Below are 19415 nucleotides of genomic sequence, written 5' to 3' on the forward strand. Positions count from 1 at the left end.
TTTGTTTGCTTTAGGGACTATGGCTCTTACAATCTGTAGTACACGATCCTACTGAGGTAACATTTTAAGGGATGTTTTAATCAGGTTGGCAGTTCTTAATTTCATTATGTATGTCATGTGGGTCAAAGTCATACACGAACATTACAATATGAGTTTTCAGTCTTGTGTCTGTGCGGTTGAAATTTTTTTTGTGCTTGATGCAAACGCCCCAATTTTTCTTCAAACATGTTCGGTTAGTTCTCACTTTACCAAACAATCTCAAGAACAGTAACGGCACCTAAAATTTAAACAATCTTAAAATTCGTATAAAAAACAATGTCCATGATAAATAGCCAAGCAACAAGAACAGACACACGGGAATATGCGTAAGCGAACCTGGTATACCTGGTAAAGTATGAAAACTGGAAAGATAATAACGCTACACGACTTCAGCATGAGTATTCTCGGAGATATTGTTTGTTTGTTTTGGGTTTAACGCCATTTTTCAACAGTATTTCAGTCATGTAACGGCGGGCAGTTAACCTAACCAGTGTTCCTGGATTCTGTACCAGTACAAACCTGTTCTCCGCAAGTAACTGCCAACTTTCCCACATGAATCAGAGGTGGAAGACTAATGATTTCAGGCACAATGTCGTTTATCAAATAGTCACAGAGAACATGTGCTCCGCCCGAGGATCGAACTCACGACCCCGCGATCCGTAGACCAATGTTCTACCTACTGAGCTAAGCGGATGGGCTCTCGGAGATATGTTTGGTCTTGAAAACTTGGTGCAATTTTTAACTGATGCATAACATACCGTGTTTTGTTTCAGTTAAGGAATTTAAACTGCACCGTGAACATTAAAAACATCAACAGAAGTATTTCCGAATATACTCTGCGTTATTTAGGTCATTCTTTGTGACCGGAAACGGTAGATATAGATGGATATACACTGCATTATTTGTGACATAGTCTAGCGGCATAAACACACTATTTAGTTGGTCTTCTTTATTCTATTTAAAATTGACAAATTAACAAATGGCTACAGCACACCTCGGTACCCATTTTTAATGTCTGTAACTTACATTTTCTTGAAGAATATTGTCAGTGCTGAATAAAAAGAGTCAAAAGAAGGTAGCGGTCATGTTTGATGCAAGAAAAATATTTTCGAAAACACAAACTGACAAAACCCCAGCTAAAATGAGACCCCAAATCGTAGTGGTGGTGTATGACATAAGTTTCCATGACAAATTCTGTCATGCTATTATTTCATTATCAAAATGCTACCTAAATGTCAAGCATAGATCCGTCATGTCATTTCAGCAAAACATTTCAAAGGAAATAAAGAAAATAGCTCCACAGAGCAAAAAACTATTTGAATCCGCCATCGCTACTTTATTTGTTACAGTCATACTTTGTCTGGGACCGGAGAGCGGATATACGCGGCATTATCTGTTAGGCCTACATGCTTTGCTGAAACAATAACAAGCTGAGAGAATAATATTTCACCTATTTATTTTAGAAAAATATGGTATAAACATTTTAATGTGCACAATATTGCACTGTTAAAATTTTAAACAGTATTGCACTGAAAAGAAATAATATTGAAACATTTAGAAATATATTTGTACGTGACCCCTTTCTCAAACTGGACCAAGATCACTGATGTTTTTTTTAACAGTTTATGGTTTAAATGCTTTAACAGAAGCAATTAACCGAACAATTTCTTAAAGAAACTGCCAACTTTTCTCCCGGCATTTTTGGTGTCTTCCAATGCCTTTTTCGCAGCAGCTTCTGCCTTTCGCTTTGCCGCCTCAGCGGCACGTCTTGCTTTCTCATAAGCATGTTTTGCCTTTTCTGCGGCTATTTTTGCGGCTTTTTCTGCCTTCTTTGCGGCCTCAGCCGCTATTTGAGCTGTAGTTTTTCCGTCTATTAACTTGCTGTCTGCAATGAGTTTTCCAAGATCCTTGGTTTTATCAACGCCGTCTTCCGCAACGTTCTTCACAGCGATCCCTACGTCTTTTGCAACATCTTTTGTTTTATCAACACCAGTTCCAACAATACTTCCAACGATATTATCGACGAAACCCATTGAATTTCCGATGAACTATGTTATAACGTAAAAAATGAAGATGTGTCCGGACCTCATCTGCAGGGGAAATAAATGTGTAATATATAGTGTAAATTGCGCTACATTTGTCATCCCTATATTTGTTCATACTAAATACAGAGAAAACGTATTTTTTCCACATTTATATCATTAAAATTCATTGCCAGAGGTAAGGGGCACTGTTTATTGATATAAAGTAGCCTCAAAACTGATTAATTCTATTTAAAAAATGGGTTCTGTGTTTTTGGATAGTGATACATCTAGTCTGTAATATCTCGTTTTAAATTAATGTTTCTTATGTATATTTTATACAATTTTAGGCTGCAATATGTTATGACAAAAGCACATTCTATAGCATGACATTTTGTTATTGTGCAATGGAAAATATAACTAAAAAAAGATGATTCAAAAATGTTGTTATGTTCCGATTTTGTAATGTAATAGTCTTACCCAAGGCGATAAAATGATAATGGAATAACAGAGATAAAAGGAACACCAGGATTATAACAGAACACATGTATATAAAAAGTGGTACACAAAGGAACGATATGAGCCGTGCCATGAGAAAACCAACATAGTGGGTTTGCGACCAGCATGGATCCAGACCAGCCTGCGCATCCGCGCAGTCTGGTCAGGATCCATGCTGTTCGCTTTCAAAGCCTACTGGAATTAGAGAAACTGTTAGCGAACAGCATGGATCCTGACCAGACTGCGCGGATGCGCAGGCTGGTCTGGATCCATGCTGGTCGCATACCCACTATGTTGGTTTTCCCATGGCACGGCTCATATAGTATATAGTACAAACCTCATACAAACATTTGCTTTAATTGCGAAAAGAAAGTTTAAAACAATATTCAAAACCTTTTTTCTTGTTTTGTCTCTCAATATAAATTCCCTTAAAAGTTAAAGACACAGTATTGATATCTGGGACCTAATAATTACCTATGTCAAAAATTCATTTATTAATATAAACAAAACTTATATTTTAAAATAACCAAAAAGAAGAAAAAAATAAAGCAGGTACTTACAGTGGATTCTCTTTACAATACTATAATAATACAATGTGAAAATTGTCTAGCGTTGTTGTGTTGAAGTCAGCAGATATTCTGTGGAACAAAATCACATTTTTATCTGTTTAAATAGTGAAGCATCTTAACTCGTCTTCAACAGGTGTGCCATAAGTGTATATCATTTACTAAATGTTTTGTATTTTTTACGTCAGCATTTATACATTGTACGTACATGTATTATTACAACGTTATTGTATAGTACTTTAAAATCACACTTTTTGACAACATACATGTCATTAGGAGAACGGACTGACGTCATTTTATTGTTGTAAATTTGTTTTTTGTTTGCGGCTGACTATTTTCTCTTGATGTTATCAATTACTCCTTATGCACTGAACTGCCATCGTTTCGTAGAACACCAAAAGGGTCTGTTTTTTTTGTAAACACATAATAATTATGTCCGTTTGTTTGACCTCCAGAATTTATTTACACCATTTTATTGCTGTTGGTATTTTTATAATCCGTATTAAGTTTATACATTATCAGTGGAAAATGAGAATTATGTTTACAGGCAAGGATATGCCACTTGCAAAATGATTAGTTTTAGTATTCTACAAAATAATTAATATTTAAAGATCTGGAGCCGGTTGTTCGAAACTTTAACAATTGATTAAGCTAACAGCCGATTAACTTTAAGATTAATATTTTTACACTGTAGAAAACTTAGCAAAACAAATGTATGACTTAAGGTTTATAAACACTAAAATGTCTTTACAGTAAAATTAAAACATCATACTAGTGTTTCCCACCAAGACTAGTATTTTGAATCCAAAATTTAACAGGCGAATAATTTAACAGGCTGTTAAAGTTTCGAACAACTGGGCCCTGTAAGATTCTTCTATTTTATTTTTCTTATATTATTATTTTCTTTTTTTCTTTCTTTTGTAATTCATCGCGAGTGACAACTTATGCTCTTGATACAGCCTCGATAGCCTAGTGGCCGAGCGTCCGCTTCGATCCCCTGCTGTGTCATACCAAAAATGGTACCAGTAGCTCCCTTGCTTGGCGCTCAGCATAAAAAGGAACAGAACAGAACATAACAGAACAGAACTGTTCTGTTCTTGAAAAGGGAAACTGGTTACTCTTCTCTCATAACCTCAGGGCGATGGATTACATCAGGAATGAGGTGTCGAGAGTGATTGATATAAATTGCTTTACAATCGACTTAAATAAATTAGAATAAAATATTGAGTAGGAGATGGAGTTGTACCAAGGTGTCAGATACCCCACCTATCCTTATCCCAAAGTTTCAAACATTTAATCCAATGTTTAAAGGCATTTTCATAATCATTTTCAGGTATACCAAGCATACACTGATAAACAGCGGATCCCAGGGCCTGTCCGTGTCAGGACCTATAATGTCTACCAGCTAAATGTGTTTTTTTTCAGTCTAGGGAACAAGAAATAGTAACACGGGGGCTTGGTCTGTGGGGAATATGTCGCATGTGGAAGAATTCAAACCCTTTCCTTATTCAAAAACGAGGTCACAACAGCAGATTTATGCGCAGGGTCGTTGTCATGCAGCAGGGATAGGTGTTTAAACCCAGGGTGTGGGCGTCGTTTAAAAATTGTTGTTTACTTATTAAGTTTCTGCAGCACTTTCTCTTTATAAAATAATCCAGTCACGAATTTTCTATTTGGTACAACCAGTTGCATAATCGGACCACGTATATCAAAGAAGATAACAAACATTGCTTTCTTAGCACTCATCCATCTTTTGGCAATTGGGGGGCGGCGGCAGTTTTTGGTAGCCATATTATGTTGTTAATTTTCCTATCTCCAATAATAATGTCAGAAAACTGCTTTCTATGGTATTTTGGAAACATTTTAAGCAGATTTCTGGCTGTTTCAAGTTGGACACGTTTATGCTTGTCCGACAATAAATGAGGGATCCATCTAGCTGTAATGCTTCTCATTTTCAAATTACGCTTTAGTATGCGGAATACACTTGCGGCTGAGATACCAACTATACTAAAGTCTGTCCCATCCCATCGGTTAACATCAACTTGGATGCACGGTGACAAAACTGGAGCAGCTATCGGTAAAGTAAATAGCGTTAGTTAAACTACAAAAAAGTCACCTTCGAGAATTTCAAGGATTTTTCTCTAAGTACTCGAATTGCTAAATGGATGCCACATATATTTTTCCAACGGCAGCTCACTGTTGTAAAAAATCGGCCGCCATTGGCGTTTACTCTCTAAAAAGGAGGAGAACATGAATGTTCACGTGAATTACTTGGGGAGCCACTCAAAATGGATTTAAAAATGAATAATCGTCGTTTTGTACTGAAATACCTTGAAAGCTCAAAAGACTGAACAGTTCGTATATTCAAAACAAATTTCAAATGCAAGGAAGACAAATTTACTCACATGCAACTTTCAAATTCCAAGTTAACTGTACAGTATGCTGTATCCCAAGGTCCGATTTAGATTTCTACAAATTATCAATTCCCAATTTATTTTTCCACCGTCCAATCGGAATACAACTTCATTTTTGTTCTATGTCGAACAACTACACTCAGTAAGTGGCTCCGGCACTCTACTGACTAGATGATATTCAGGCACCAATTGCACCATACATATGAAACAATGCGTTGATTACACCATTTTTCATACGCATGGCTCAAAAAATAACCTGTATTCTACGATTTAAAAATCCTTCCTTCCCATTGAATGTATTTCAAAGAATTATCCTCGATATATTACCCTTTCCAAAATTAATTTCCATAAAACTACTGCTTTGAAAACACACTACACTTTTCTATCGCGTCCGATTTGAAAGTGACATCACAAATGACATAAAACTGAATGTCGTCACAGTAGACTTGCCTTAAGTACTGTTCATCTAATCAGTGGCGTACGCTTCTTTAAGGCACGGCAGGCCTGGGCCTGCAGATATCCGAGAAAACGAAAAATAAAAATGCTAAATAAGCAATAAAAATGGAATGGTAAGGGGGGTAAGGCTATAGGAGCTTATGATAATCTAAAAGTCCGTATTGAACATGTAATTAGAGCTTATTAATTTTATTTCCATGATTGATAAAAACAGATACCAGAAGTTTAACTATTATCTCGCTCGTATACCACGGCCCCGCAAAATATCGCCCTGCAACTTTGTTAATGTCGGAAAATAGACATTGCTTGCAGCTTGTAGTTAACATTTTATAAGCGCTTTTTAACCCTGCACTAAATATTTTGGCACCAAATTTGAAAATGGCATCATCGGGTCCGCCTTATCCTGACCAGTGAGATAAGAGAGATGATAAGGGCCTAATTACGACGCATATGAACGGAAAAAAAAGTTTTATTTGCCCACAAAGCAGGCAAAACTAAAATCTATTTCCATTGAAGGGATTTCAATCTGGAAAAAGTAGGTCATTTTGTGAAACATGTTTCAATCGGCAAAACACTACACGGTAAAATCCTTCTATGTTTATAAAAAGAAAATGTTAAAAATATTAGAATGATCCTTAAATCACTTAAACTAGAATTTGTATAATTTGATTTGATACAAAGAGGGGCCACACTTGTAAGTCTGCATTATTGTGCAACTTTTAAAAAATATGAATACAATCTCATAATTCTAACATTGAAGTTAAATTGAGAGGGCGCCGGTGCTGATAGAAAATTGTGTCAGAGAGGGTTCCCGTGCCGGGCAAAGGGAGTTAAGAGAGATCCTGTGAGGCAAAGAGGCAAAATTTTGTCGACTGCATGTGAGAGGGATCCCGTGCATTAGCGAAATCGAAAAAGTTTTTAAGGAAACGTGATAAAAAAAAAAAACACACACACACACACACACACACACACACACACACACACACACACACATGAAGTGTATTTAAAAATAAGATGGGATCAACGGCTTCACATCTGAGATACTAGATCGTGACTTAAAGCAAAGCAAAGTTCTCTCCGTCTGCATTCCATCTTCGTTTGAACTTGTGACAACTGATTAAACAAATTTAACGATAAAAAAGCAAAGGCATATGGCTACGTCTTCCCGTGGTCACAAACTTTTGTTCAGGACGAAAAAGCCAGCTACGCCCCTGCCAACTATAAATCCGTAATGTTCAGAGCGTGAATCGCGGGTCAAATGCTGTAGAGCCAGATCGATTTAGAATGTAGATCTACATCATTTAAACATCTCTAAGGGTTTTGAAAGTTGAAAAGAATTTATAATTCTATAGTTTTAATATTGTCAATTTTTTGTCCTGTGTAAATATACCGCTCTAAAGTCACAATTTCGAAAAAAAAATTAATTTTACCAAATTGTGTAAATGGAGCCGAAATTTTGTTTTTTATGGTAAAAAAGGTAAGCTTAACTATGCGCGGTCCAGGTAAGCTTAACTATGCGCGGATCCAGAGGGGGAGGGTCCGGTAGTCCGGACCCCTTGGAAAATCCTAAAAAAAGGAAAGAAGAGAAGAAGGAAAGATAATGATTTTTCGAAAAGGCAACATTAGGGGCCGCATTCAAAGTGTATGGGGCTGCTTCACGTAGAGCGCTAATTCATATTTATGTTAATTATCTCAAAGATACGAATAATTCTACCTTTTAATTTAACAGGTGAGCTCATAAAAATGTGAAAATAAGGGGTATATTGAATATACAATGGCAATGGAAAAGATGTTATTAAATGCTTCTAAAACGTCCCAGAATGCAGGAAATGAAACGCTGAATTTCAAAATATTCAGGGAGAGTATGCCCCGCTATTTCCTCTTTTAGCCTGTTCAACAAATACTTATTGACAACTCTTTATTTGTAAACGGCTAACATCCACATAAATAACCTCAAATTATTAAATATAAACAGACACATGTTTGCCATGGTAAGGGTTCGGTCGGAACACCACTTGAGAAAAATGGCTGGATCATCGCATGATGTCTACGCACGGTGTTCCGGTAGGGCCATCGCCTCATAACGTATGTGAGCTCGAAGCAACGTCAGAACGAGACTACGATGTTTAAAAGTCGAAACCACGAAACTATGATGCTGAAAGTCGAAATCATTTCGTATTTTCACCATCGTGGTTTCGCGGTTTCGACTTTTTAGCATCTTAGTTTCGACTTTCCACTATCGTAGTTTCGAGTTTTCATCATCGTAGATTCGAGTTTTCACCATCATACATTCGACTTTTCATCATTGTATTTTGGACTTTTCATCATTGTCGGTTCGGCTTTTCATCATCAAAGTCTCAACTTTCAACATCGTGTACCGCCTTCCAGATACCCATGCAAACAGGTTTACGAGGTTGAACGTAATCGGGTTCTTTTGAATATATAGGATAATTTTTGTACATGCATTAATATGAAATTTTTTTGGTAGATATTTCGACCTTCATGAATTATAGACTAAATAGAACTATAAAACATATGTATCAAAAGTCACATTTACGAACCAACATTACACATACAGTGGTAATCCGTGTTTTATTTACTTCACAACAGCGGGTGTTAAAAGTCGCCCCGACTTCATCTCAATGTTGTTATATTTTCTGGTCCTTCGGGATCATTGATTTCAACTCATTTAGATTTGAAGATTGAATGCTGCTTAAGTCGGTACTAGGGGGCGTGGGCAGTGTTGCATTTTCCATTACTGCTCATGAACAGACTCAATCAAACCGGGTCTGCAATTTTCACTGTTTGCATTGTTCTCGGTGCTTCCGAGGGATCTACTTTCAAGATTTTATTATCTCTCAATGATTTCAAAAAGAGGGCAATCTTTATATAATATAAGGAAAGCAAGTTATAAAACACAAATGAGTAATATTTTTGCAAGAATTTAGGCATAACAGTTAATATCATAATAATGAACTTTCAGACCTCTATTGATACTATGAAAGATCCTCAGTTTTCAATTTGGCAGTGGCTAGGTAGCCGGTTCTACCGGAACCTTTAGTCTAAAGGTCTAGGTAGCCAGCTCTATATCTACATATCATACATGAACATAAGTCAATAATCTTAGCTTGATTGGTTCTTATTGTTTGTTTGAACAAAATGATGAACTCTTTATTCTAAGGCAATTGTTTTGTAAGATAATTACATATCAAAAGACCTAATTCTAAATGACCGCCGATAATTTACATCTTCTATCAAAAATGATTTTCAACATGTAACAAACTACAAAACTTTATTAAAGACTTTACTTTAGGAAGCTATAAACATGCCGATGACGATAAAGACACTCTGATCATTTGTTGACAACTAAACACAATATCGGCCGATATGATTTGAGCGAGTAAATACGGCGAAATAAATAGGTAAATCACGAAAAGATCTTAAATAATTAATCACAAGAAATGTAATTTATTTAACTAAAATAATGATCCTTTATAATACAGTTTATCAAAGCCGGCTACCTTGACTTACATATCCGTATCTTGCATCCCGAAAATTTCAATTTATTACGATTATGCTATTTTTACTTAAAGCACGTGTTGTCATGAAAAAGGATTGCTTTGTATATCCTAAAAGTTAAGAAACGAGATTTTTGACGCCGGCCGACGATTTGTGTATTCAGTATTTATTTTAGAATTTTATAAAAAAAAAGATTAAATGACAAAGGTATCAAGACAAACTTCATGATAAAAATATCAAGTAACTGATATCCGCTATTAAATTCGGAACTATAAATACCAGTGTTTCTTCCACTATGTCAATTGGTTTATCCCGGAAATCTGGAATCTTGTCCGTATTCTGTTCATGAAAATGTTCAAAGCGCTATCATCTAAGATATGTCTTTTTATTAATATGCTGGTAGATCTAGGCAAGTTATATTTAAGTATTTTAAAAAAATAAAAACAATTCATAACGCAAATGCTGGCGACCCAGATACGCACGAGGGAAAATTAAGCTGGGCATGAGAAAGGGTAAGATATTCTACCTTTTTCTGCTTTACGGGTAACATTAATCTTAAAATCGACCCAAATTTTGGGAAGCTCTTAAAACATTTTGATCTACTAACGATTAATACTCAAACATCAAAAATATGTTTAAATTACTCTGTAACACTGGAAGTTAAACATGCCAGTTTTTCCCCGTATCATCTTTTATTAATAACATTTATTTGAATTCATAAAACAACAGTGAGACCTTTTTAGCAATACAGAGTGAACTCAGCCCGAGTTTTATTTTCTAATACATTTAAACGTCGATAACTTTGAGTTGTCCCCTAAAAAAGTATTACAGGGCGCCGCCATATTGTTTATATACAAGAAGCGACGCGACGTCATTTAGCATTACGGTCTATGGAGAAAAATACAAAATTGAACATATCAACTTCAAAAATTTTTTTTTTTGAAAAATGAAAAAAGTGCCTAGAGATATGGATCTGCGCTATATAAAAACATATTTTAGGGCATCATAACGCATATCATAATTTTAAAAATGATGTTAACCAGATAGGTGGGACAGACTTTAGCTATCTGTTGAACACTTAGTCTTGCGTCAGACTTAACCATATAGCATACTTTTTCGATCATATTGTTAGAAGTGGCACTAAAGGACGTCCAGGTTTTGGTGTATCATTAATGGAGTCAAAGCCGCTTCCCACCTCGTGACTTTGGCATACGACATTTCATTCTGTCCATGAACTGTCTCCTTCGCAGATACGCCAATCTTGCATTGAGTCTTTATATAACCTCGAATTTCAGCTGCCTTTACACTTTTCTTGCCGACCATAGTTACTATAGTCAATGACTGTTGCTTTTGTCAAAGTATTAGCGATATTACAGCATGTAGTACGATGTGTATAGAATGGATTTCTCGTTATATCGGTACGCTTCTTATGTGAATTGCGTGCAAAGTAAGGCGGCACGATAATCAGTTGCATTATTTTTGAAATGCCCCTCATAGTTATTGAAACTTTACAGGGTTAGGTTCGTAGATTAAGAACCAACGCAAAACCACTTTTTTAAGATTTGTATATCAAAGCCTCATTTACAAAAGATGTATAAAAGTAGCTATATTTAAAAGATTAGTCAGTTCAAGTTGACAATTTGACTGTGTGAACTTAGAATGCATTCATATTACCTAATAAGAAAAAAGGCCGAAACACAAACATGTATTAAGGGGACGCATACTTTGAAATCAGAAAAAAGTGGGTGGGGTATTATAAAATTTACCAGCAAAAAAGTACAAGGTTTTGGTAAATGAAATGAATACTGTTTCAACTGTTATAAGTACACAAAGGATTGCTCACTAAAATAAAAATGAGAAAAACTGAAACAAGAAAGTTATTGTTGAATTACATAAGACTTCTTGTGTACATTCAAAGTCAACAATTAAAGACTTTTTGGTGCGAAAATAATAGTGCTTCACTTTGTCCAAACATTTATCAATGTCCTACAGATTCTAATTTAAAGAAAGAATGTGAAATAAGTTCACTGTCTTGCTTTTCATTTCGCATATGTGAGCTAAAACACATTATTTAGTTTGTTTACAAAGTAGTGCACAAGAAAAGATACGGTGGTCAAGGAATGCCACATTACAAAACTAAAAGAGTATATTCCCCTTAATACATTAAACATTTATCGTTACAGAAGTCTAGTGGCTTACAATAAAGGCCTAGAAATGTTGCCATTATTAATTTTTAACTTGGTATTCATGAACTACAATGCACTTAAATATCAAAACACATTCAACAAACTTTTGAATTGTATTGTCTTAAAAATCCCTAAAATAAGGTATGGAATTTGGTTGAGAGGTCCAATCAATGTGTATATGTGCAAAAGCAACATTCTAATCTTGTTCACAAAAGTTACTAACAAACAGCAGGAATGTCAGTGATCAAAACTGGACGAATATACAGTTATCCTCACTTTAATGTCATTTATAATTTGTCCTTGAATTCTCCACCATACTTTTCATAATTCTGTTTGCACGAGTTGCACGAGAATGCTGTCATTCGCGTAAAAAAACGGGGTCAAATAAGTTGTAAATGCAATATCATCTAAACGTAATTAATGGATTATGCAGTTCAAGATAAACTTTATCTCATAACGTAACGAACATGTATAATGTTGTAACAACAACTTTACTTACACTGATTTAAGTAGCAGTCGGTTTATAAGTGACTTTATTGATTCATTTTGTGCAATCTGACCACAGGAACCTGAAATTCTATCCAAAAGCCATGAAAAGTCTGTATATGAAAAAAGACCCCCTTCTATATAATAAAAAACACCAGGAATGAAACGCATTCTCACCCCACCCACCACGAGAAAACAAGAAAATTTCAAAGTAAGCAGTGCAAGTGTTCTCGGATTGCGTAATTATCTAAAGGCAACTAAAATATATGCGGCGCTGTGGTTACTGGTCGCTTCACCGTATTAACTAACACGAAATCAACGATTTCAACAACATTTCGTTCATCGTCCAAACCATTGCGTGACGTCACACCTTCATGTATATTTCTGCACCGGATTTAATATTGCTTTTGTGTAAATGCCAGTATCCGGTCCGATCCGTACACAATTTAGAACAGAACAGAACAGCATCGTGTAAACTATGTCATTTGTCATTTACAACACAATTAATATTTGATATCAGAAAACTCATTCCGTATCACTAAGCGTAGCTGAGCAGCCATGATATTCTTTTTTCTGTTCTGCGCTGCTTCCGTCAATGGTTGGGTTTCTTCCCCTCTTTTGTCAATGCTAGAGTTAGTTCCCATAATGGGTTTTTCCAACATGATATGCCTAATTCTTCTATTATTTAATGGTTAAAGAAATTCAAAGATGTAATATTTATTGAAAGAAGTATTAATAATAAAACATGACATATACAGATATTTTTTACCTGGTTCTTGAAATTATTTTGTATTCTCTCCGGCGCAGAAATATACATGAAGGTGTGACGTCACGCAATGGTTTGGACGATGAACGAAATGTAGTTGAAATCACTGATTTCGTGTTAGTTAATACGGTGAAGCGACCAGTAAGCACAGCGCCGCATATATTTTAGTTGCCTTTAGATAATTACGCAATCCGAGAACACTTGCACTGCTTACTTTGAAATTTTCTTGTTTTCTCGTGGTGGGTGGGGTGTGAATGCGTTTCATTCCTGGTGTTTTTATTATATAGAAGGGGGGTCTTTTTTCATATACAGACTTTTCATGGCTTTTGGATAGAATTTCAGGTTCCTGTGATCTGACTAAAGTACTTGATCTTCTAAACGAAGATCTGAGAACGACCCATTCATATTCGTCTTCTGTAGATTTTGGATTTCCAGTATTGCTATTTTTATTTTATCCAATCAGACGACTTGTTCGAATGTCAAGGAGTAAGAAAAATTCTAGTCATTCCAGGGCTCGAACCCGGGACCCCTCGCTTACAAAGCAAGTGGCCTTACAAAGCAAGTGGCCTACCGACTGAGCTAGGCGGCTATCTGATACATAACGACATAAGAATTGTAAATATCAAAAGCCAAGGCTACAGGTAGATTTGCAAGATGTTGTAAGTTAGGCTCTGACTGGCTAGCGAAAGGGTCGTCAGAACGAGGCAATGAATAGGTCGTTCTCAGATCCTATGCGTAGCGTAATAGGAGATGTACTTTAGTCAGATTGCATTTTGTGTTTTGTTATTGTTGTCAAAAAGTATAACGGAAGTGCCTCACAACTGAAGCGGAAACCAGTTTGATGCGCAAAGTAGTCCACTGTAAGTAATATTATTTGACAAATGTCCACAGAAATTAATAATTTTCTAATATTAAAGACGAATATCTGAATAGGATTCATTATTTGATAAGAAATTATAATCATCGACATGTTTTTTTTAAAAATTGTACACGTGCTGACATCTAAGTTGTCTCCCGTTGTTTATTAGAGTTACCTTTCGTCCGGCGCAGTAATACATTTGCAGTGAATCGCCGAGAAGTCGTGGGGAAATTAAAAACCATGTAAACAAACTAAAATTAACCACCTTTTCAAGATGAATTTCAAGTGATCGACATTATGCATTTAACCCGCCTGACCTGTGTAGCATCTTAGATATCTGTTCTAAGGTATTCATTGTGTAGAATGTCATGTTATGCCCTTGCAATGCTAATCCCACTCTGATTTTTTTGTTTACATTTTTTATCAATGAGAAATATGGCGTCCATCCCGAGATGAACAGACGTGGCGTTAAATTTTTACATGTTTAAGCAAACCTGGTGTGTTAGAAAGAAAATCTCATCCCTTCAACATTATTTGGAACACTGTTATTGTAAAAAACCTGTATTTTCCTTATACAAAAGCTTAATATTTTGTGTTGAATGTACTTTCACAAAGACCTCTGTTTTCCTATTACATTCATAGTACCACATCCTTATCCACAAAATACTGAATATTACAGGTGTCCATCAGTATTATATCAGTTCAGGAATATGTTTTTATTTTTCCCACCATCGATTTCTTGAATATGCACCCCTTCCGCATTGCTGTATGAACTGTAAATGTAGCAATATGCGTCCCCTTAAAGAGTAATCTAGTCTATATTCAAACGACGAAAGAGCAAAAGCACATTTAAGAAACATTTCATGATACTTTTTCGAACTTCTATTGCTCTGTTTATATGTTAATAGAGGTTCAGTATGCTGGTTACAGAGAGCGAGATGGTCGTTCTCAGAAATCTATGTTTTGTTGTCTCTATAGGCATTAAGTTGGTTTGCTATTCACAACTCGAATTGCAAAATGGATTTTTATTTTTGTAATTCAAGAAACTATGTGAACCACGGTTCGCTTTCCGAGAAAGATGTTTTCAAGCATTAAAGCTTAACATTTCAGTTTCATTTCCGCTTTTTAATTTGAATTGCAAACTGCAAAATATCAAAATTTATTTCTGATATAATGTAATAAATCACTTACCGGATGGTTTGTCCATCAACAGTCAATATATTATTGCGTTATCGGTCCATAGTATGTTTCACAAGCTTGCGGGACTAAAAAAAAGAGAAAAAGTTTGAAAATGTCTGATGCCATGTGATAAAACACATACTGAATAGCTTGCCAGTCAATGGTCAAAACTATAAGCCCTCGGTCCTTCGAATCTCGGGTACATAGTTTTGACTATTGCTCAACAAGTGATTCAGTAAGTGTATTCTATAGGTAAACAATAACAGCCAATGAGTCAAGATATGCCAACATTTATTAAGATTTTTTTTAAGAAAAACACGTTTTTTTTTTCAAACGTATAATTTTGCCAATTGTAAAGAAATATTTCACGTGGTGCGAACCCACATTCTTATCTAAAGTATATTGCCTACTGAAATGCAGTTTATAAAATGACACACTTGGATTTGTTTGTCTATAGGTTATCCGAATACAGTGTTTATTGCTCCTTAAGAAAGAAATTCGCGGGTAAAATTGTGGATGAAAAATTTAAATCCTATTAATCATTGTAGAAACGGCATTTCTCACATTTTACTGGTAACTTTTCAGTTAAAATTTCTTACTTTGACGATGTGTGTGCACAATTTTTACGCTTTTTCTAATCTGACATGCATAAGTTAAGTTAGGACAACCCCTAAAATGTCACATTCCGCTGTTCTTTCTCGATGTTTCTCATTTTTACAACAGACATTATGTAAGATATTTAGAGTCTCATTGTCAAATTTTTGATAACACGATTTGTAATATGTTTTCGCGACCTCGAATACAGTCATTATATATAGTGGTTACTATAGCAAGACTTTTTTTTTTTTTTAAAAATCCGGACTCTTTCTGATTCCTTATAATTGATTTAGTAAAATAGAATAAAAAATATGAAGCTGTTTCTTGAAAAAAAAAAAAAAAAAAAAAAACAAAAAAAAACAAAAAAAAAACAACAAAACCTTAGTATCCCTTTAAACAAACGACAAAACGTCAGTTGTTCAAACGTGTCGTTGGTTACTGGCATCCGTTGAATCTGGCAATCTTAATTTAAGACTTTTTTGACACCTTTTCCAACAATAGTACAAAATTGCCCCTTTCAAAACGTATATGATATGACCAAGTCTTTTTACACCTATTACAACCTCAGATATTAATTGCTCACCCTTAAAATATGCCTGAACTAAAATCATCCTACACACAGAACGTTCTTCTGTCTTAGAGAGTCAACAAAATGGTTCTTATTATAAATAAATGTCTAACTGATGCCAGAATAAGGTATAAAATGTTCAAGTGTATACAAAAACAAAATATAGAATATAAAAAATAACTATTTTCGCGTTAATATGAATACTGTTTATATGAACTACTTAAACACTATGAAACTAGGTAAACCTGAATTGTTTTATAATTTCTATAGTTACATAGACATTCGCTTGATATAACTTCTTAGTGCATTTAGAAGAAGCAAGTATGTCTAGCTAGGGACAAGGTTATTTGTTGTATTTGTTTACCTGGCAACCTCCCTCTATTGTATATAAAGTACTTGAACTTAATTCCCATGATTCTAAACTTTGGGATTCACATTTAATGAATCAGCGGTAATACATCTTCTTGTTTTTGATCTCCAAAGTAGATTTTTTTCAGTTTTCAGGTATCGAAATAAATGCAGTGTAATGAAGGACTTAATGCACCTTGGGATGCGATTTTTTCCACTTTCAAACATTCCTAAAAAATGGTGATTTGTTTACTCGAAAGAAAATGTGTTTTGGCTGCGAATTTGTGCTATAGTCACTGCACAGTTGAAGTTAATACGGACCCAGTTAAACTGTAGATGACAATAAACCAAACAGGAAAGATGACTCACAGTAAATTATAGATAAACGAATATTATGTATGTGTAAACCCATGCTGAATGTCGTGTATTGCTGTTTGTGTGAATGGCAGGAGTTTTTGGTTGGGGAATTTTCCGGCCGGGTGTCAGTTTAAATAATTAAAACTGTCTAAAAGTATGTGAAGCGTTTTATGACAGTGTTAGGAAAACAGCCTGTACACATTAAGGGATTGAACCCGAAACAACAATCGGAAAATTACCTTTTCTCCGTGTGTGCGATTTCGATATTTTCCATTTCTTACGGAAATTCATGTGTGCTTTGAGCTTCTTTACGTCCGTAGAAATGCCGAACTACCTAACGAGTATACTCTATCGCACGGAAATTCTTGTGTGCGTTGAGCTTCTTTACGTCCGTAGAAATGCCGAACTGCCTAACGAGTATACTCTATCGCACGGAAATTCTTGTGTGCGTTGAGCTTCTTTACGTCCGTAGAAATGCCGAACTGCCTAACGAGTATACGCTATCGCACAGAAATTCTTGTGTGCGTTGAGCTTCTTTACGTCCGTAGAAATGCCGAACTGCCTAACGAGTATACTCCATCGCACGGAAATTCTTGTGTGTGCGTTGAGCTTCTTTACGTCCGTAGAAATGCCGGACTGCCTAACGAGTATACTCCATCGCACGGAAATTCTTGTGTGCGTTGAGCTTCTTTACGTCCGCAGAAATGCCGAACTGCCTAACGAGTATACTCTGTCGCACGGAAATCCTTGAGTGCGTTGAGCTTCTTTACGTCCGTAGAATGCCGGACTACCTAAGAGTATACTCTGTCGCACGGAAATTCATGTGTGCGTTGAGCTTCTCTACGTCCGTAGAAATGCCGAACTGCCTAACGAGTATACTATATCGCACGGAAATTCTTGTGTGCGTTGAGCTTCTTTACGTCCGTAGAATGCCGAACTGCCTAATGAGAATACTCTATCGCACGGAAATTTTTGTGTGCGTTGAGCTTCTTTACGTCCGTAGAATGCCGATCTGCCTAAGAATATACTCTTATCGCACGGTAATTCATGTGTGCGTTGAGCTTCTTTACGTCCGTAGTAATGCCGAACTGCCTAACGAGTATACTCTATCGCACGGAAATTCTTGTGTGCGTTGAGCTTCTTTACGTCCGTAGAATGCCGAACTGCCTAATGAGAATACTCTATCGCACGGAAGTTACCGACCAATACATTATCAAGATGCTATATTATCAATTGCTCCCGTGTTTACTAGTATTGGCTTTAAGACTACATGTATAATATAATATTTGTAGAATATACTAACTATACATACTGTTCACACTTTATTTCAAATGATCTGTAAAACTTTACGAAGGGCTTCCGTGGCCGAGCGGTTAAGGTTACTGACTTTGAATCACTTGCCCCCTCACCGAGAGTTCAGAATCTCCCTTGCTGTTTAGAATTCTTGCCTGTGACAAAGGCATCCAGCTCGGTGGTTCTACTCAGGTGCCGGTCCGTGATAAAACAATGCCTAGAGGGGCACCAAGGGTCTTTCTCCTCCCTAATTAAAAGCTGGAAAGTCGCCATATTACAAAATATCTGTATTAGTGTAACAAAAACAAAAACATTCTGAAGTATATATCATTATCTGATTACTGTAATACTGTAAAATCATTTTATTTCGTGGGCAATTTCGTGGGGATATGAATTCGTGGATTTCAACTTTTGAACATAAAACGAATGAAAATTTTACTTGTTCGTTGGGATTAAATTTCGTGGATTGACTCAACCACGAAAATAAGTCCTCCGCGAATATTGATGATTTCGCAGTATATACTTTACTGAACAAACATTATTTACGTTGAAAAATGTATACCATGCGACCAGACTAAACCGAGTTCCTGGAATTCATATCAGTGCTTACTCGCTTTCTCGCAACAACTGACAAATTGAGTAACGTTGACAGCTGCTTTTTGATGTAATAATTTTTTTCAGATCAAATGTATTATTTCGCCCGGACACGGAACTCGCAACCGCTGTTGTCCATCTTCCGTACATTTTATTGTTTAAAGGTGTGTCATATACAACTGTTTCATTGATCGCTTCATTATTTACTTAATATTTCGCGACCAATCACAACGTTCTACATATCTGTACCTATCCCTGATTTTCGTCTTATTAGTCATTTAAATATAAAGTAAGAATTTATTCTTCTGAGTCAAAACTGACCGCCAAAATTCTGACTTGGTGGCCGGACACAAACCATTAGTCAAGTTAGACAAACAAATGTGCACGTAAGACTCTTGGCAACACTGTGTAATTATGGTGCTTTGTTTCTGAACAGATGCATCGATGTAACGTTGTTAATTAGTTTTTATTGATATTTTATTGACAGTGCATGAACATTTTTGAAAACTGTTTAGTAAATATAGCAAAATTTAAGACGAAGACAACAATGTTTAAACTTCTTCAAATTTGGTTGCCAATACTTGAACATATCATTATAGCATGTGACAGGACAGCCTCGTTTTAGTAGATCTGTCATTACTAAGTTGATAGTTACAACTAAAACTTGAA

The 19415-nt window shown here is 35.7% G+C and overlaps 2 protein-coding genes across 2 annotated transcripts in view; both read right to left on the reverse strand.

The window, feature by feature from the left end:
• The window catches only part of LOC123560006 (putative gamma-glutamylcyclotransferase CG2811), a 171132-nt gene extending 158896 nt beyond the window's left edge, over positions 1 to 12236 (reverse strand). Inside the window, exon 1 of the mRNA XM_053552239.1 lies at positions 12199 to 12236. The gene's annotated coding sequence lies outside the window, so the exon portion shown is untranslated. The remainder of the gene's footprint in view (positions 1 to 12198) is intronic.
• On the reverse strand, positions 1519 to 3261 carry LOC128559765 (uncharacterized protein CG45076-like). Its single transcript, XM_053552240.1, has 2 exons — positions 3119 to 3261; positions 1519 to 2129 (listed from the first exon to the last, which is right to left on the reverse strand). The coding sequence occupies exon 2, from the start codon at positions 2070 to 2072 to the stop codon at positions 1692 to 1694; it is 381 nt and encodes a 126-aa protein (XP_053408215.1). The 5' UTR covers positions 2073 to 2129; positions 3119 to 3261; the 3' UTR covers positions 1519 to 1691.
• Positions 12237 to 19415: the final 7179 nt, after the last annotated feature.

This window comes from Mercenaria mercenaria, chromosome 10 (genome assembly GCF_021730395.1).
Source record: "Mercenaria mercenaria strain notata chromosome 10, MADL_Memer_1, whole genome shotgun sequence".
Lineage (NCBI taxonomy): Eukaryota > Metazoa > Mollusca > Bivalvia > Venerida > Veneridae > Mercenaria > Mercenaria mercenaria.